The 17,670-nt window shown below is 34.8% G+C and overlaps 1 protein-coding gene across 9 annotated transcripts in view; it reads right to left on the bottom strand.

Annotated features, from left to right (window-relative positions):
• Nucleotides 1-17,670, bottom strand: part of N4BP2 (NEDD4 binding protein 2) — an 89,223-nt gene that overhangs the window by 34,302 nt on the left and 37,251 nt on the right. For 8 of the 9 annotated variants that reach the window (XR_006817378.1, XM_045997220.1, XM_045997218.1 and 5 more), the window contains 4 exons: nt 15,467-16,613; nt 14,760-14,884; nt 8,448-8,536; nt 3,911-3,987 (listed from right to left, as the gene is read on the bottom strand). Coding sequence is in view for 8 of the 9 variants with exons in the window: in XM_045997214.1 (XP_045853170.1) it covers nt 3,911-3,987; nt 8,448-8,536; nt 14,760-14,884; nt 15,467-16,613 (1,438 nt within the window). In the remaining variant the exon portion in view is untranslated. The remainder of the gene's footprint in view (nt 1-3,910; nt 3,988-8,447; nt 8,537-14,759; nt 14,885-15,466; nt 16,614-17,670) is intronic. The other variant, XM_045997222.1, reaches the window with a different exon arrangement.

Consider the following 17,670-nt stretch of genomic DNA (forward strand, 5'->3'; position numbering starts at 1 on the left):
ATGGACTCATGTTTAGTTGAACCTAATATATGAGAATCCTTAGGCCTTAAACTGGGGTGCTTTCCTTCATGCAATATCTGGATTTGCATCTGCCAGGAGGCCAGATGATATATTTTAGTCCCTCAAGGATCCTGTCTTAATGAAAACATCTTAGTTGCAACATTCCTATCTTGGGTTGAACCAAGGCTTAGCGTCTATCCCAGAGCTAATATCAGTATTTGCCACCTGGGCAAATCTGGCTTTCATATTTACCTACCTCAATCTTGTCTGGTTTCAGATCACAGAGAAGCAAAGAGATAGAAAATATGAAAGAGAAGTTAAGAGTTATGACACAGAGGACAGAATAAAAAGGTAGTATACATCCAATCCAAGTCCCAGAAAGAGAGTACATGGGACAGAAGCAATTTAAAGAAAAATGGTTGAGGATTTTCCAGAACTGAACAAAGACATCATTGATGTCTCCTGATCTCAGAAGCCCAACAAATCCCAAACAAGGCACATATTAAGAAATCCACTAGAAACATGGTACTGAAATTGTCATTCACCAAAGATAAGGAGATGATATTAAAAGCAAGCAGAAATTAAAGGAAAAAAAACGAGTTATCTACAAGGAAAACAAGTATTGGAATCACAGCTAACTTAACTGGAATAACAGAGGCCAAAAGAGAATGAAATGTTATCTTCAGTAACAGAAACTGTCAATCTAGAATATACACACCCAAAGTATCTTATAAGAATGAAGGCAATAAAAGAATTTTCAGATTAAAAAAAAAAAAAGAGTTTGACATGAAGCAGAACTATACTGTAAAGAAAATCCTAAAAGATGAATGTCAGACAGAAGGAAATCCCAGATGAAATATCTATGACGAAAGAAAAATTAAGCACAAACCAATAACTATATGAGTGAAAACACACACTGTCTATACATTCTGGACAATCATAGTATTTAAGTCAGAAGGGAGGTAAATATCAGAGTTAAAATGTTTGAAAGTCCTTATATTTGTGAGAAGGAAGGCTAAGCAAATGGCTTGACTTTAAAGGCTGCATGATCTAAGTTTTAATGTAACGACTAAAAGGATAAAAATACTGTATATAATTTCTAAATTAAAAGGAAAAAATAAGAAAATCTGCATTCAGTGAAAAAAATCCAAAATAAGGCATGATAAAAAGGGAGAAAAAAATCAAATATATAATTTTCTGTGATAGGAGAAAAACAATCACAGGAGAGGTGAAATAAAGAGAAAGTACACAGAGTGAGATAGTAAGAAACAAGACTAATTATATGAATAACCAAAATAACCATAAAAGAATTAAGCTTAAGAATGAAAAGCCAAAGATGGTCAGAGAAGATTTTTTAAAACCCAATAATAGTTATAAGAGATACACCTAAATGTAAAGACACAGAAAAGTCAAAAGTAAAAGTATGGAAAAATTGAAGTAACACTCAAATCCTAAAAGGAAGCTGGTATAGTTCTATTAATATTAGACAAATTAGACTTCATAACAAAAATTAATATTAAGGGTAAAAAAATCACTTGACAAGGATAAAAGCTTCAATCAGACAGATATAAAAACTATAAGCTTATAAGCACATCAAAAAATATCCTCAGAATACATAAAGTGAAAACAGGTAGATTTACAAGAAGAAATCTGAACATACTTCACACAATAAAGGGAGATTTCAACACATCCCTCTCACATCAATTTCCTCATTCCTCTCTTATACATTAATCCATCAAGCAAAATTTTTTTTAAAGTAAAGCTAAAGAAGATGTGAGCAACAGAACTGATTTAATAATATAACATACTATAATCAGTATACATTGTTATCAAGCAAACATGAAACATTAATAAAAAAACAGACAATGAGGGGCACCTGGGTGGCTCAGTGGGTTAAGCCTCTGCCTTTGGCTCAGGTCATGATCTCAGGGTCCTGGGATTGAGCTCCACATCAGGCTCTCTGCTCAGCAGGGAGTCTGCTTCCCCCTCTCTCTCTGCCTGCCTCTCTGCCTACTTGTGATCTCTCTCTCTCCATGTCAAATAAATAAATAAAATCTTAAAAAAAAAAAAAAAAGACAATGAAGTGGGCCATAAAACGCATCATTTAAAATATCAGGGAATTAGTATCACACAAATGGCACAATCTTACCCACTACAACTAAGTTGAAAATGGATTTCTCAAAAAAGAAATATAAAAACTATCTGTTCACAAACTTAAAAACATAATTTTAAATAACCCAAGGGTTAAGAAGTGAAGTTAATCATAATGCAAATTAGAGGATAAATGATAAAAAGAAAGTATTATATATTAACATTACATATTAAAATTCTAGGAGCATCTAATTTCCTAGGGAAATTTATAGCCTCAAATGTTCATTTAAGAAAATAACCTAAACTTTCAGATGAATCCTTATAAAAATAAAAAACAAAGCAAAATAGATTTTTTAAAAAGCAAAGAAGGTAGAATAAAAGAGAAGCAGAAATGAACTAAACATAAAACAAATTTATAACAGAAAGATCAAACAAGCAAAGAGATGTTTACTTGAAAAGGCTAATAAAAAATCTTGTATCTGGTGAGAATAATCAAGAAAAAAAGAAGGAAGATACATATAAACATATCCAGATTAAAAAGAGGAACTTAAGTATGGATGAAACAGATATAAATGGTAGGAGAATATTATAATTGTTTTAATAAAATCTTAATAAATTTGGAAACTTTGGTATAATGGACAAATTCCGACAAACTTCTCACAAAGAAAACAGCAGGTCCAGAAGTTTCATAAGTAAATTCTATCAAACATTCAAAATTAGACAAACTCAGAAAAGAGAAAAAGAAGAAATACTTTCCAATTAATTTTATCAACCATGATACCAAAGCCAGGCAAGAAAGGGCAAAGAAGAAAAAAATTATTGATCAACCTTACTCATTCATACAGATGCAAAAATCCTAAGCAAAATATTAGAAAACCAAATCTAGTAATGTACCAAAAACATGTAAAAAGGAATGAAGTACTGATACATGCTACAATACACATGAACCTTGAAACATTATGCTAAGTGAAAGATGCCAGACACAAAAGGCCACAAACTGTATGATTCCACTTATATGCAATGTCTAGAATAGGCAATTTCATAGACAGAAAAGCAAATTAGCAGCTGCCAAAGGAAAGGGAGAACAGGGGGTGACCAACAGCAGGTATGGGGTTTCTCTGGAGGTGATGGAAAGGTGTGCTAATTAGATAGTGGTGATGGTTGCACAACATTAGGAATATACTAAAACTAGGTTGTCCTTTAGTTAGAACTGATATTAGTTAAAATGACCAAGAAAAAAATACCCTGACCAAAATCAAGTTAGGGTTCTCTCCAAGAGAATACAGAGCACAAAGCAAAAAACAGTATGTGTCCAGGTCCTCAGTAACATTTTTATTTAAGTCAAACAATTAAATAAAAAAGTAAAACCTTTGGGAGAAGGGCAAGGAGGCGGGAGGGTAGTGCAATAACTGGATAGCTGGACATGTGCTACCTTTTCCACCCATGCTTCCCTCGCTTCCGTTCAGTATTCTAAGTCACTAGGCAGCACAATGATTTGTTCCTCCCAGCCCGCGTCGCTCAGGTATGCCAAACCCCAGGATCTAATTGCAGATATTGACATTATACTACTACTACTAAGCAATAAAGTACTGACTATATAAGACAACTGGAATATTTGTTAATTAATTCAATTTTAGGAACAAAAAGATACAAACTTCATAAACTGAAAAAAGGTCAACAGGAAATACAAAATTTGTTATCAAAACCACAATCTAATCTGTTTTGTTTCATTCATTATTTATAGGGAGAAAAAAGTCTAGATGGACTTTCTATCACAGCCATAAAATTAAAAACATGTTAAACAGTCTCTAAATTTTACCTTGCAAGTTCCTTTGGTTTGAACTTCCACCATGTATCCGGTTCCCGGAAGAGGACTTTATATTTATGTTTTTGAGACTACATACAAAAAAGACAAATGTATTTTTTAAAAATATTACTTCCATGAAATTAAATGCATTGTTTCCAAATTCACAGCATGTAAAAACTGAAAGAACCTAAAGGTTATGTAATTGTGATGAGTTTGTTAAACTGGCAAAGATACAATCTCTTTGACCCAGCAATTAATTTCTAGAAAGTTATGCTAATAAATTATGTAAGAGTGCAAATACACACACACATACACACACAAACACGCACAAAGACACAAGCTATCCAGTTCACCATTATTTGTGGTTAAAAAAAAGAGGACCACACACTGACTATTAATACACAACTGGATGAAGGTACAACCATACAATGAAAATACAGCAATTTTAAAAATGCTGTATGTGTTAATGAGAAAAGGTCCCAATATAAACTGTCAAGAAAGTAAGATACAGAATTTTCACTTGGGTAAAAAAGAATTATTCACACATTTTTATATGCTTTCTTCTACAAAGATTCTCAAAAATATTACTAAAAACATCTACCTCAAGGGAGTAGGAATTTTGGCATTCTTTTTTATAATTTCAATATTTATCATACAGGTATTACTTTTATAATTTTAAAACTATTTTAAGTAATATTTCATTCTATTTTTCAAAACTCTAATATGGCTATAATCTAAAAGCCATGCCCTACACTTGTACACTAGATCCATCTCTACTCTGCACCTCAAGGATAACTTGAGTTTAGCAATTCAACCCTCTCTCTGAGGTAGTGTTAATTTCCTCACCACGTTGAACCAGTCTCATCATGTTCAGTTATTTCTCCCATGTTACTCTTAATCCCTTTTCCCCTGCCAGCAATCTCCCCATTTTCCTGCTCTTCTTTGCAGGAAAATGCCTCAAAATAATTATTACACTTTGTCTCCAATTCCTCACTCCACGTCTCTTAAACCCACTCCAATTGGGCGTGGCTACCCCACTGAAACTGTCCATCAAGACCACAGATTACTTCCACACTGAAAAATGCTCTGGTTAATTCTCAGTCCTCTCTTGACTTTCAGCAGCATTTGTCACAGTTCATCACTCCCTCTCCTGACCCTTTCATCCTGCCCCACTGGAAGGGTGTTCTCACTCTTTTTTGCTAGTCCTTTTTTGCCCAGACCTCTTCCCACTTAGTCCTTGGTCCTCTACTCTTGATCTATACTCACTTCTTTGGTAATATTATTCCATTCCCTGGCTTTGAGTATCACCCATAAGATAATGACTCTCAGATACTTATCCCTGGCTCAGATTTCACTCTTAAACTCCAAACTCAGATCCAATTACCTATTCAACAAACTTAATATATTCAAACCTAAACTTTCAAAATCCATTACCACACACCTGTCATAAAACTATTTTTTCTGAACCCTTCTCCCATCATTCTCACCTCATGACAACCTCAAATTACACAGGCCAAACACCAACCCTGATGTCACACTGAACTCTTCTCTTTCTTTCACATCCATTTTCAATCCAATAAGATCAGTTGGCTCTACTTTCACAGTACACCCAGAGTCTAATCAGTACTGTCACTTTCACTGCCACCATGTTGGTGTAAGCCATATGATCTCTTATTTAATTACCACCATACTCCTCTAATTACTCTCCCACTTCCACCCTTGCCACTCCGCCCTGCCTCTACCCCAACTCTAGTCGTCCTTACCCTGCTCAAAATCCTGTTATGGATTGAAAGTCTGTGTCCCTTCAAGCCCCACTATGTTGAAACCCCACGCCCACCATGTGATGACTGTGTTTGGAGATAAGGCCTTTAAAATGAGAACACAGGTAAGGCTCCTGTGTGACAGAATTAGTATGCAAATAAGAAGAGACACCAGAGAATTCATTATATACCATCAGAGAACACGGCAAGAAGGCAGCCATCTGCAAACCAGGAAAACAACTCTCACCCAGAAACCAACCCTCCCAAACCTTCACCTGGAACTCCAAGCCTCCACAACTGTCAGAAAATAAACTTGATGTTGAAGGCACCCAGTCTGTGGTATCTTATGGCAGCCTGAGCAGATTAATTCATCTTCCATGTCACTCAAGGTAAAATCTAAAATTCCACAGTGATCTATGAGCCCTTATATAATCTGCCCTACCATCTCCCCAACTACCATTACATCTCTGACCTCAACTCCCACTACTGATCCCTTCAAGTTTTATGACAAGATGCAAAGTACTCATTGCTATTTTCCATTATTCTGACAGAAAAGCCCTAAAATCAACCAAGGTAACAAGTGACAGAACACCCTGTAACGCGTCTACTCACTTCCAACTCATCTCAGTACCAAACCGTATATACTTTATTCAGGGGCTGGCAACAGCCCCAGTCTCTAATTACCTCAAGGAGTGTCCTATAGCTCTTAGATCAAATTAATTTTAAATGAATATAAACATACAGAGAGAAAAAAAAGGGACTATGAATTTAAAGACTTTTTCAACTCCCATATCAATAGGCAAATCTTAATAACATTTTATTACTTGGGAGGATTCTGATTTATGTTAAGCTGTATGATAGCTCACAAGGGAAACTATATATATACATATATATGTATGTATATATATATTTATATTTAATATATAATATTACATTATTACATATATATATATTTAAAGTAATAAGCTTTTGCCAGACGCCACTGAGCACACCTGACTGCTTGCTACTTATCCCCAAATCACTTCCAAACTACTGTAAATGAGAGTCATGTTAGTCATAGACGGTTATCTCCAACCTATTGCACTCCCCGATAGCTCTCATCATCTTGCTACCAAAAGGAGCAAAAAGCGATCCTCTTCTCTACAGTAATTGCTATATCTACTTCTTTTTGAAGAAAAAATAAATTTGGCGTTCTATGATAAGCACCAGTCCTTTATACTTCTAAGCAGAGTTGGGAAGAGCCAAGGAATCAATACTGGAAAAATAGCTTTATAATTTCAATTATTATATAAGAAAAAAAGGGAAAGAAAGATATACTATGGAACCCTGAAGGCTAAATGAAAATCAGTAACACAGTAATGCAGAGGCTTTTTTATTTTCTACATTAGGAAAATGGGTGTTAAAGAACTTCCCATATGACAGCAGGAAGCTAAGGAAAACACACAGAGAAGGCAAGTAAGGTTAAGGGAGAAAGCATTCCCCATGATAAATATGGTAGGCTAGAAACTGGGAACTCCTGAGGCCAGAAAGCAAACTGACTTTCAGTTGCCCAGGTACTAATATTGAGTCTTTCTTCCTCTACTGCCCCTTCATAGAAGTAAAATCTCATTTGTTCTCAAAGGGCATTAATTTTCTTCAGAAAAATGAAGAGTCACACCCTCAAAATTATACAAGTGCGTAAAGCACAGCAAAGGAGGTACAGGCTGGATATGCTGAGGACATTAAAGAAGTACAATATTCATTAACTGAAGAAACATAAATTGAGCTGTAACATGCCAGGCACACCTGTGCTAATATTGGGGGAATAAACAATACCCATAATCACAAAAGCTTCATTCGTTCACCATTTTAACCCAAAAAATATATATTTATCATATGACAAGCATAGTGCTAGGCCCTGAAGATTCAATGATGAATAACATAGATCTATCCTCAAGAATATATAGATGGCTTAGAGCCAAATTTAGGCCATCAGCCAGTATTTGTACAGCCTAAGAGCTAAGGACAGTTTTTTGTTATCTTTAAAGGATCATTTAAAAAGAAAAGGAAAAAAAAACCCACAAAAGAGACTGTAGGTGGCCCACAAAAACCTAAAACATTTACTACCTGGCACTTACAGAAAAAAGCTAGCTAACCCATGACTTACTGATAAAAGCAGCATGCTTAATGGTATCACAGAATTAAGTCAGGGTACCATGAAAACAGAAAGAGTACTCCACTCCGCTTTTTAGTAAGTTAAAGAATGTTAACTTCCTGAAAAAGGTGACATCAAAGCTGGGCCAAAAAAAAAAAAAAAAAGAATCTGGCAAATTTGAAGAACTGAAAAGAGTTGAATTTATAGAAGTCTGAATTTATCAGAAAAGCAGAATCCAAAGAAATTTGGTTACTAACAATGACGACCAATTTTGTTTCTGCCAAGTAATAACAATAAGGAAAAATATTTTGGGTTATACACATTAACACAGACACATATACCCATAAAAACATAAAATTATAATTTATTATCTATATACAAATATAAAATGATAATTTAATACCACTATTTTTTCATAAGACATCAAAAATGAAAATAATCACAGGATTTAAAAACTAAAGCTCAGAATCTGAAACTGATTAATTTTAGCTTTATGCAAAAACTATTCCTATTTTTCTCATTTCACTTAAGACCAGAGAAAGCTCAGTTATAGACAGTCCCAAAGACTGTTTGCTTGAGATTCGGTTGTGTAATTAACATCCCCCAACAATCTCAAACTTACTACCATAGACTTATGATAATTTATGGTACAAACCAACAAAACATATGGCTTCATTTCCCATGCCTGTAGGTTTGTATTGTCTATTATTACAGGAGATACCTTCTTCTCAAACGCTTCTTTCGCTGAAAAACACAAACAGAAAACGACAAAAATCACAGACATGTGGCAATTTTACTCACAACTCTACATCATTTTTTTTTTTAAGGAGGGGGAAGGGCAGCAGGAGAGGGACAGAAAGAATCCCAAGTAGATTCCACACCCAACTCGGACACCAACACAGGGCTTGATCCCACAACCCTGAGATCACAACCCAAGCCAAAATCAAGAACTGGTTGCTTAACCAACTGAGGCACCCAGGCCCCCCACAACTCTGAATGTTACTTTTGAGTGTATGAAAAATTAAAAGTACAGGTAAATGTTAGATAATAAATAATAAATAAATACTAAGTTATAATCAGAGAAAATTATAAAATAAAAACTGTCCAAATTTTATGTGTGTTACATGTATAAATGGCATAAATGGGGGAAAAAAACTATCATTAAAAACAATATCATGGGGGCGCCTGAGTGGCTCAGTGGGTTAAGCCTCTGCCTTTGGCTCAGGTCATGATCTCAGGGTTTTGGGATCGAGCCCCACATCGGGCTCTCTGCTCAGCGGGGAGCCTGCTTCCCCCTCTCTCTCTGCCTGTCTCTCTGACTACTTATAATCTCTCTCTCTCTCTTTGTCTCTCTCTCTGCACCAAATAAATAAAATCTTTAAAAAAAAAAAAAACAATATCATGCTAAAAGCAACATGGTATCCTGGATTATACATTAGAAGGGAAAAGAAATTAAGTAAAAAACTAGTATCAGGGTGCCTGGCTGGCTCAGTCACTACAGCATGCAACTCTTGATCCCAGGGTTGTGAGTTCAAGCTCCACATTGGGCATGGAGCCTAATTAAAATCAAAAATTGTAAAAAAAAAATAAATTAATTAAAAATTTAAAGAAAAATTAATCCAAATAAGGTCTAGAGTTTAGTTAATAGCAATATACCATTACTAATATCTTAGTCCTGATAAATTTACCACGATTATATAAGATGTTAACATTAGAGGGAAAAAAGTGAAGGGTATACAGAAACTCTACATTGCCTTTGCAACCTTTCCATAAATCAAAAATTATTCCAAAATAAAGTCTTAAAACAAACAAGCACAAATTTTAAACAAACACACACAAAAAGATGTTAATGATTTAAAATAAAACATTATTATATACTGTCGTGCAAGAGATTTTCTTTTAATATTTTTTTAAAGATTTTATTTATTTATTTGACAGACAGATATAAGCAGGCAGAGACAGGCAAAAAGAGAGGGGGAAGCAGTCTCAATCCCAGGACCCTGGAATCACGACTCAAGCCGAAGGCAGAGGCCCCAACCCACTGAGCCACCCAGGCATCCCTACAAGATATTTTCTTAAAAAACAACATTTTTTCCCAAGGACTTGAACCATTCAGGAAATTAACAATGAAGAACAATAAATATGCTTTACAAGGAAATTATGTTGAAGTTTTAAAGATTCCATGTACTCTCTTATAACTCAGTAATAAATAGGCAAATAATCCAATTTAAAAATAACAAATGATTAAGGAGCTAGAAAAAGACAACAAACAAAACTCAAACCGAGGAAAAGGAAGGAAATAATAAAGATTAGAACACAAATAAATGATATAGGGCACCTGGGTGGCTCAGTGGGTTATAATCTCTGCCTTCAGCTTGAGTCGTGTTCCCAGGGTCCTGGGATCAAGCCCCGCGTCCGGCTCTCTATTCAGTAGGAGCCTGCTTCCCTGCCCTGCCTGCCTCTCTGCCTACTTGTGATCTCTGTCTGTCAAATAAACATATAAAATCTTTAAAAAAAAAAAAGAAAGAAAGAAAGAAATGATACAGAAACTAAAAAAATAATAGAACCAATCAATGAAACCAGAAGCTGGTTCTGCCTCTCTGCCTACTTGTGATCTCTGTCTGTCAAATAAACATATAAAATCTTTAAAAAAAAAAGAAAGAAAGAAAGAAATGATACAGAAACTAAAAAAATAATAGAACCAATCAATGAAACCAGAAGCTGGTTCTTCTAAAAGATCAACAAAATTGATAAACCCCCAGCCAGCATCGAAAAAGAGAGGACCCAAATAAACAAAATTACTAAAGAAAGAAGAGAAAAAGCAATACCACAGAAATACAATTGTTACAGAATATTATGAAAACCTCTGTGCCAACAAACTGCACAACTTAGAGGAAATTAATAAATTCCTCAAAACATATAACCCACCAAAACTAAAGCAGGAAGAAATAGAAATATTTAACACACCAATTACCAGCATGAAATTGAATCACTAACCAAAAAAACCCTCAAAAACAAAAGTTCAGGACAGATGGTTTCACAAGCGAATTCTACCAAACTATTACCAAAAAACAGAAGAGGAAGGAAAACTTCCAAATACATTCTATGAGGCCAGCATTATCCTGATACCAAAACAAGATAAACACTACAAAAAAAGAGAACTACAGGCCAATATCTCTCATGAAAAAACCCTCAACAAAATATTAGCAAATCAAATGCAACAATACAGTAAGAAAATCATACACCACAATCAAGCAGGATCTATTCCTGGGTTGCTAGGACAGTTCAATATTTGCAAAACAATCAACATGATACATCAGGGGCTCCTGGGTGGCTCAGTGGGTTAAGCCTCTGCCTTCGGCTCAGGTCATGATCTCGGGGTCCTGGGATTGAGTCCCGCATCGGGCTCTCTGCTCAGCGGGGAGCCTGCTTCCCTCTCTCTCTCTGCCTGCCTCTCTGCCTACTTGTGATCTGTGTCTGTCAAATAAATAAATAAAATCTTTAAAAAAAAAAAAACAAAAAACCATGATACATCACATCAATAAAAGGAAGGATAAAAACCATAGGATCATTTCAACAGATGCAGAAACAGCGTTCAACAAAGTACAATATCATTCATGAGAAAAATCATCTGCAAAGTAGGTCTAGAGGAAAGATAACTCAACCTTAATTTGCAAATGACATACCAATAAAGGGTTAGTATCAAAATATATGAAGAATTTATATAATTCAACATCTAAAAAACAAATGATCCAATTTAAAAAATGGGCAGAAGACACAAAGAGACATTTCTCCAAAGACATACAGATGGACAACAGACACATGAAAAGATGCTCATTCATCGTCAGGGAAATACAGATCAAAACCACCATGACATACCACTTCACACCTGTCAGAATGGCTGAAAACGAAAACACAAGAAACAAGTGTTGGTGAGGATGTGGAGAAAAAGAAACCCTTGTGCACTGCTGGTGGGAATGCAAACTGGTGCAGCCACTGTGGAAAACAGTATGGAGATTCCACACACACACAAACAAAAACAAAAACAACAACAACAAAAACTAAAAATGGAAATACTCTATGATTCAGGAATCACACTACTGGGTATTTACCCAAAAAGTACAAAAAAATTAATTCAAAGGGATACATGCACCCCTATGTTTATTGCAATATTATTTACAACAATAAATCTACGGAAACAGTTCAAGTGTCCATTGACAGATGAATGGATAAAGAAGTGGTGTACACACACACACCCGCACACACAATATATTATTAATTCAGCCATAAAAAAATGAAATCTTGCCATTTCCAACAACATGGATAGAGCTAGGGAGTATATTGCTAAGCAAAATAAGTCAACAGAGAAAGACAAATAACATATGATCTCACTTATATGTGGAATTTAAGAAACAAGCAAAGGGAAAAAAGAGAGACAAACCAAGAAACAGATCTTCACTCTTAATAAACTAATGGTTATGAGAGAGGAGGTGGGTGGCGGGATGGGTAAAATAGGTGACTGGATTAAAGAGTACAGTCATCATGACGGGAAAAAAATACTTTTGCAAAAAAGAACACGAGACTTTAGAAAAAGTGCAATTTTTTCAAGGATATATTATTTTTTCATTTAAATATTTTTTAAGGGAAAGACTGTACCTGAATATAACTAATGTATTAAAAATTTTTAAATCACATCTTAAAAAAAAAAAAAAAAACTCAGATAACTCTCCAAAGAAGATAAAGTAATGGCCAAAAGGACACACCAAAGAATACTTAACATCATTACCCACCAGAAAAATGTAATCAAAACCACAGTAAAATACCACTTCACAACCACCAGGACAGGTATAATCAAATATACAGATAAAAACAAGTATTGGTGACAATGTAGAGAAGATGGAACCCTGATAAACCCCTAGCAGGAATGTAAAATCATGCAGATGCTTTGGAAAAACAGCTGGTAGTTCCAAAAAAGTTTAGACATAGACTTGCACATTCATACCAACATTATTCATAATAGGCAAAAAGTGGAAACACCCCAAATGCCCACCAACCAATGAAAGAATAAATCAAATGTGGCATATTCATACAATGGAATATTATTCAGCCATAAAAAAAGAATGGATTACTGATACATGCTACAACATGAGCCTTGAAAATGTTACACTAAGTGAAAGAAAGCCATTCACAAAAGACCATGTATGATATGATTCCATTTATATGAAATGCCCAGAACAGGCAAATCTATAGAGACAGAAAGTAACTTAGTGGCTGCCTAGGGCAGGGAGAAATTGGGGAGAAATAAGGAGTGACTGTTAATGGGCAAAGGATCTTTTTTGGATGATAAAAATGTTCTAAAATTGATAAAAATGTTCTTAAAAGCGATGGTTGTAGAACTCTGAATATGCTTAAACCCATGTGATTCTTCTCTCAGTAAAGCTATTTAAAAAGAGTTCTGCCTATTAATTTAATATTACTATTGTTATGGCTATTGCAGTAGTGAGGGCATGCTGAACCACTGCTGAACACTTATTTTTCAACCTTAACAATCATGAGGGTAATTTTAAGCCCTTTTACAGATGAAGACAATGAGCTCTGGAGAGTATAAATCCAAGATTATTCTTCACCACATCCTATTGTTTTCATTTTTTGTTGTGTTAGTATTTTCATATTCCTGAGTTCTCACTTTAATATTCAATTCAAGAAAAAAATACAGAAAAATTTAATAATGTCTGAAGATGGCAAAATCAAGAATCACTTTCATGTTGCCTTTATCATAAAATAAAGGCTAACATAGTGTCTATGTGTATTAAGAATTCTTCACGGGATGCCTGGGTGGCTCAATCAGTAAAGCTACTGACTCTTGATCTTGGCTCAGATCTTGATCTCAGAGTCCTGAGTTCAAGCCCCATGCTGAGCTCCACATTGGCGATGGAGCCTACTAAGAAAGAAGAGAAAAGAAAAGAAAAAAGAAAGAACAAAGAAAAGAAAAAGAATTCCTCATATGAAATTCAAACTATTTATAACTAAATATTTCATGATAAAACCATCTTCAGTGAACAGATCATTGCACTAATAAAAGCAGGAAGGTCAGTTTGAGGAGAGCCATTTTTACTCTCACACTGTCCCCCCATAACAATAAAATCAATCTAGGGAAGAGTAGGGGTTAACAATACAAATTCCATTCTAAGGGGCACCTTAGGACTGGGTGGCTCAGTGGGTAGAGCATCTGCCTTTACTTCAGGTCATGATACTGGAGTCCTGGAACTGAGCCCTGAATGGGCTCCCTGCTCAGCAGGGAGTCTGCTTCTCCCTCTGCCCCTCGTCCCACTTGTGCTCTCTCTCTCTCAAATAAATAAATAAAATCTTAAAAAAAAAAAAATCCGTTTTAGGAAATAGAAACCGAAGCATACCAGACAACTGGAGACATATTTAGCTATTCTGAGACCCATACAGAAAATCTGATACACTTTTGGCAAGATCTCCATTGATTAAATAAAACTTAAACATGCCGTGATGTTCTAAGCATTTTACAAAAGTTAACTTGTTTAATCCTAACAATTCTGTAACATAAGACTAACCTCTTTCACCTCTTACTCTGTAATGTAACAATTGTTACAATTTTATATATTATATATAGTTAAGTAAATAATTCACTTTAGTAATTAAAGTAGGGGGGCACCTGGGTGGTTCAGTCAGTTAAGCAACTGCCTTCAGCTGGTCATGATCCTGGTGTCCTGGGATCAAGCCAAGCATGGGTTGCTCCCTGCTCAGTGGGGTGTCTGGTTCTCCCTCTCCCTCTGCCCCTCACCCCACACTCATGAGTTCTCTCTATCAAGTAAATAAAATCTTAAAAAGGAGAAATAAATAAAGAGAATTATACCCTTCTTAAAAACTGTCTCCCTCTCAAAAGACAAATATTTCATATTGCTCTTAATATTACTCAAAATCTAATGTCTATTCTTACCACGATTCTGGTTCCATTCATGTGCTTCTCCTAAGTACTTTACATCAAACTGGTACTGTCCATTTATGTAAAAATAATCATCAGTACTCAGAATAACTCCACTTGGATTATCCTCTTGCAAAGTCCTGTGAAAGATAAATGAATTATTTTCATTAATTTTTCTCCTAAATTCTCTCTCCTAATTTTTACAAGGTCATAATCCAAATAAAGAATTCAAGTATTGGTACTTAAAAGTGAGAATACAATAATATCCAGACAACTCATATCGGGATTCCTCTTAGCAGAAGTTTGACTCCCAAGAACATTGACCTAAAACAAGTCTATTTTATTCCTTGAATTCAAAATCAATTATGGCTTTGTAACTCTATAATCAAAGTTGAACTTCTTTTTTTTCCCATTCAAATTAGTTCTCTTTCATATAAAGCTATTTCTACTGATTTCAGAAGCTCACAGTCTTGGAATTATTTTTGAATTTTTCTTCTCTTCTATCTCCCAGAATGACAGTCTAAGATAGAAGACTTCAATAAAAACTTCTGGAGAAAAGAGTACTGCTATTAGCTACAAATCAAAACAAAAAAATGAGTAAAAGAAAAAATTTTAGTGATTACTAAACATCTCTATTAAGCAATGCATTTCACATAGTCATACTCTGTTAATGTTCACGTTCAAGCACTATACTGTTTTGAAAACTCAATTAAACCTCATACCTTGCCAAAAAGGATTTTCCTGATCCTGGAAGCCCTCTGAGAAGAACAAGAACTAGTCCAACATAAGATGATGTCTTCTTTCTTACAATCTGAGAAACTGGGGCTTCTTGCACTTGATAAGCACTGGTTCCCTCTTGATTTCTCCATACCTTTGTTGGGGAAGTGTGAGAAATAATTGGAGGGGGAAACGTGTAGTTGACTGGTCTCCAGTGTGTAGTGGTGGTTACAACAGGAGCTACAAAGCCATGATTTCCTTGAAAGAGGTCAAAAGCAGGAATCATTGGATTCCACATTGGTGGAGGTGGAGGAGGAGGCAGCAGTAGAGGAAGAGGGGTAAGTATAGGGCAGTAATTCACATCCTTCCCCTTTGGCGGCAGTTCAGTATGTTTCTGTGGCTTGAAACCAAATTCTTCAGAAGGTACAAATGCCTCAGGGACAGAAGTAGATTTCTGATCCCCACTTGTACCTAGTAAATCAAGCCCCAGATTTTGCACCGGAAGGCTTAAAGGAGCCTGAGGTTCGTTGGCATTCAAATCTACAGGGGCTGGAGAGAATGGAGTCTCGACACCCTCAGATTCTAAAAGCTCTTTCTGTCTCTGACTGAGATTGCCACCACCCACCAGAGTGTCATTTGCTACATTTAAAGAACTACTGAGAAGAGAATCTTCCAATGCCAATGTGTCATCCTTTATAAAACTTTTGGACTCATTAGAAACAGAATGTGAAATTAAGGTGTTTGAACTTAACGCAGAGGCAGAATTCTCTAAATTTTCACTGTTCAAATCCACATTTTGTGCTGAAAGAACGGGAGTCATACTATTTGAATCGGAATTTATAAATGCACCCGGGTCACTAACACTATTAACATCTTGCAAAGGCAAAAATGAGTATACTTGGTCATCAGGAGAAGAATTCAATTTCTCAAAAGCATTCTGTATCAAAGAATCCAAGTCTTCGGTTAGCTGCATGTCCAAAAATGAATCCATTTTTGATTCTTCACTCTCTTCCTCAGGAGGATACTCTTCCATTATTTCACGTCCCACAACACTTACTTGGTTCTCAGAAGCAACAAAGCTTTTTGAAGATGATTCTTCTACCTTGTCATCAGTGGCAGATAATTCTAATAGACAATCCATTGCATTTTCAACTGTACAACAACAAGAGCAATATACATGTGTATTGAAAACAGTAAAGTATAATTTGATTAAAATCTGGGTAAATTCACACTTTTGCACTGAATGGAATATAGAAATTTATAAATATTCAAGTCATTTTTTAATTAATATTTTACAAATATACCAGTCTCTATTAGTGAAAGCTTTGAATGATGAAGTCATGTAATGCTGTTACTATCAGACAAACTGTATTAAAGGAGGACAATAAATTGCCATCAAGAAGATAATCTCTGACAACTGTGAATAAACATAAATATCTATGAATTATATCTAAAATATCTGTAAGTTGTATCTAAAAATTATCTATAAGTTGGTATCTAAAAATATATATATAATTGCATATATTATGGTTATTTATAAAGACCCAAAACCAGTTAATTCATTCAACAAGTACTTAGCTACTGCCTATCCTTTTAAATATTAAGCATTTTTAAGTACTCTCCTATAAACCTGTTTATATGGTTTACACTATAAATTTCACTTAATACAAAAAATAGGCATCAGCATATCAGACATACTCTGTTCAAAGTAAATAAGACATAGTTTTTACTATACTTTACTACTATACTTAGTCTATAAGTATAGTTTTTACTATACTTACTATACTTTACTTATATAAGTATACTTATATACTTTTACTATACTATATTTTACTATACTTACTATAGTATAGTAAAAACATAGTTTTTACTATACTATACAGTTTAATGAAGTAAAGGTAATTAAATTAGAAAACAATTACATTATAATATAATCTAGATTAAATAATACACACTTTTAGTAATACAGAAATGCCATAGCAGCCTTAAAGGAGAATAAAGAAAGATTTCACATAAGGTAATAAGTGAACTGGGACTTGAAGATTAAAAAGAAACTTGTTAGACACAAAGGGAAAAGTGAAGCCAGTCTTGAAAACACAAAGGATGTTTAAGGTATTAACAGAAGTTGGTTGGAGCATGAGCACACAGTAGGTATGGAAGATAAAAAGAGACAAAACTGGAAAAGATCAAGTAGAATTGGAAAAAGTGC

This window comes from Meles meles, chromosome 2 (genome assembly GCF_922984935.1).
Source record: "Meles meles chromosome 2, mMelMel3.1 paternal haplotype, whole genome shotgun sequence".
Classification (NCBI taxonomy): domain Eukaryota; kingdom Metazoa; phylum Chordata; class Mammalia; order Carnivora; family Mustelidae; genus Meles; species Meles meles.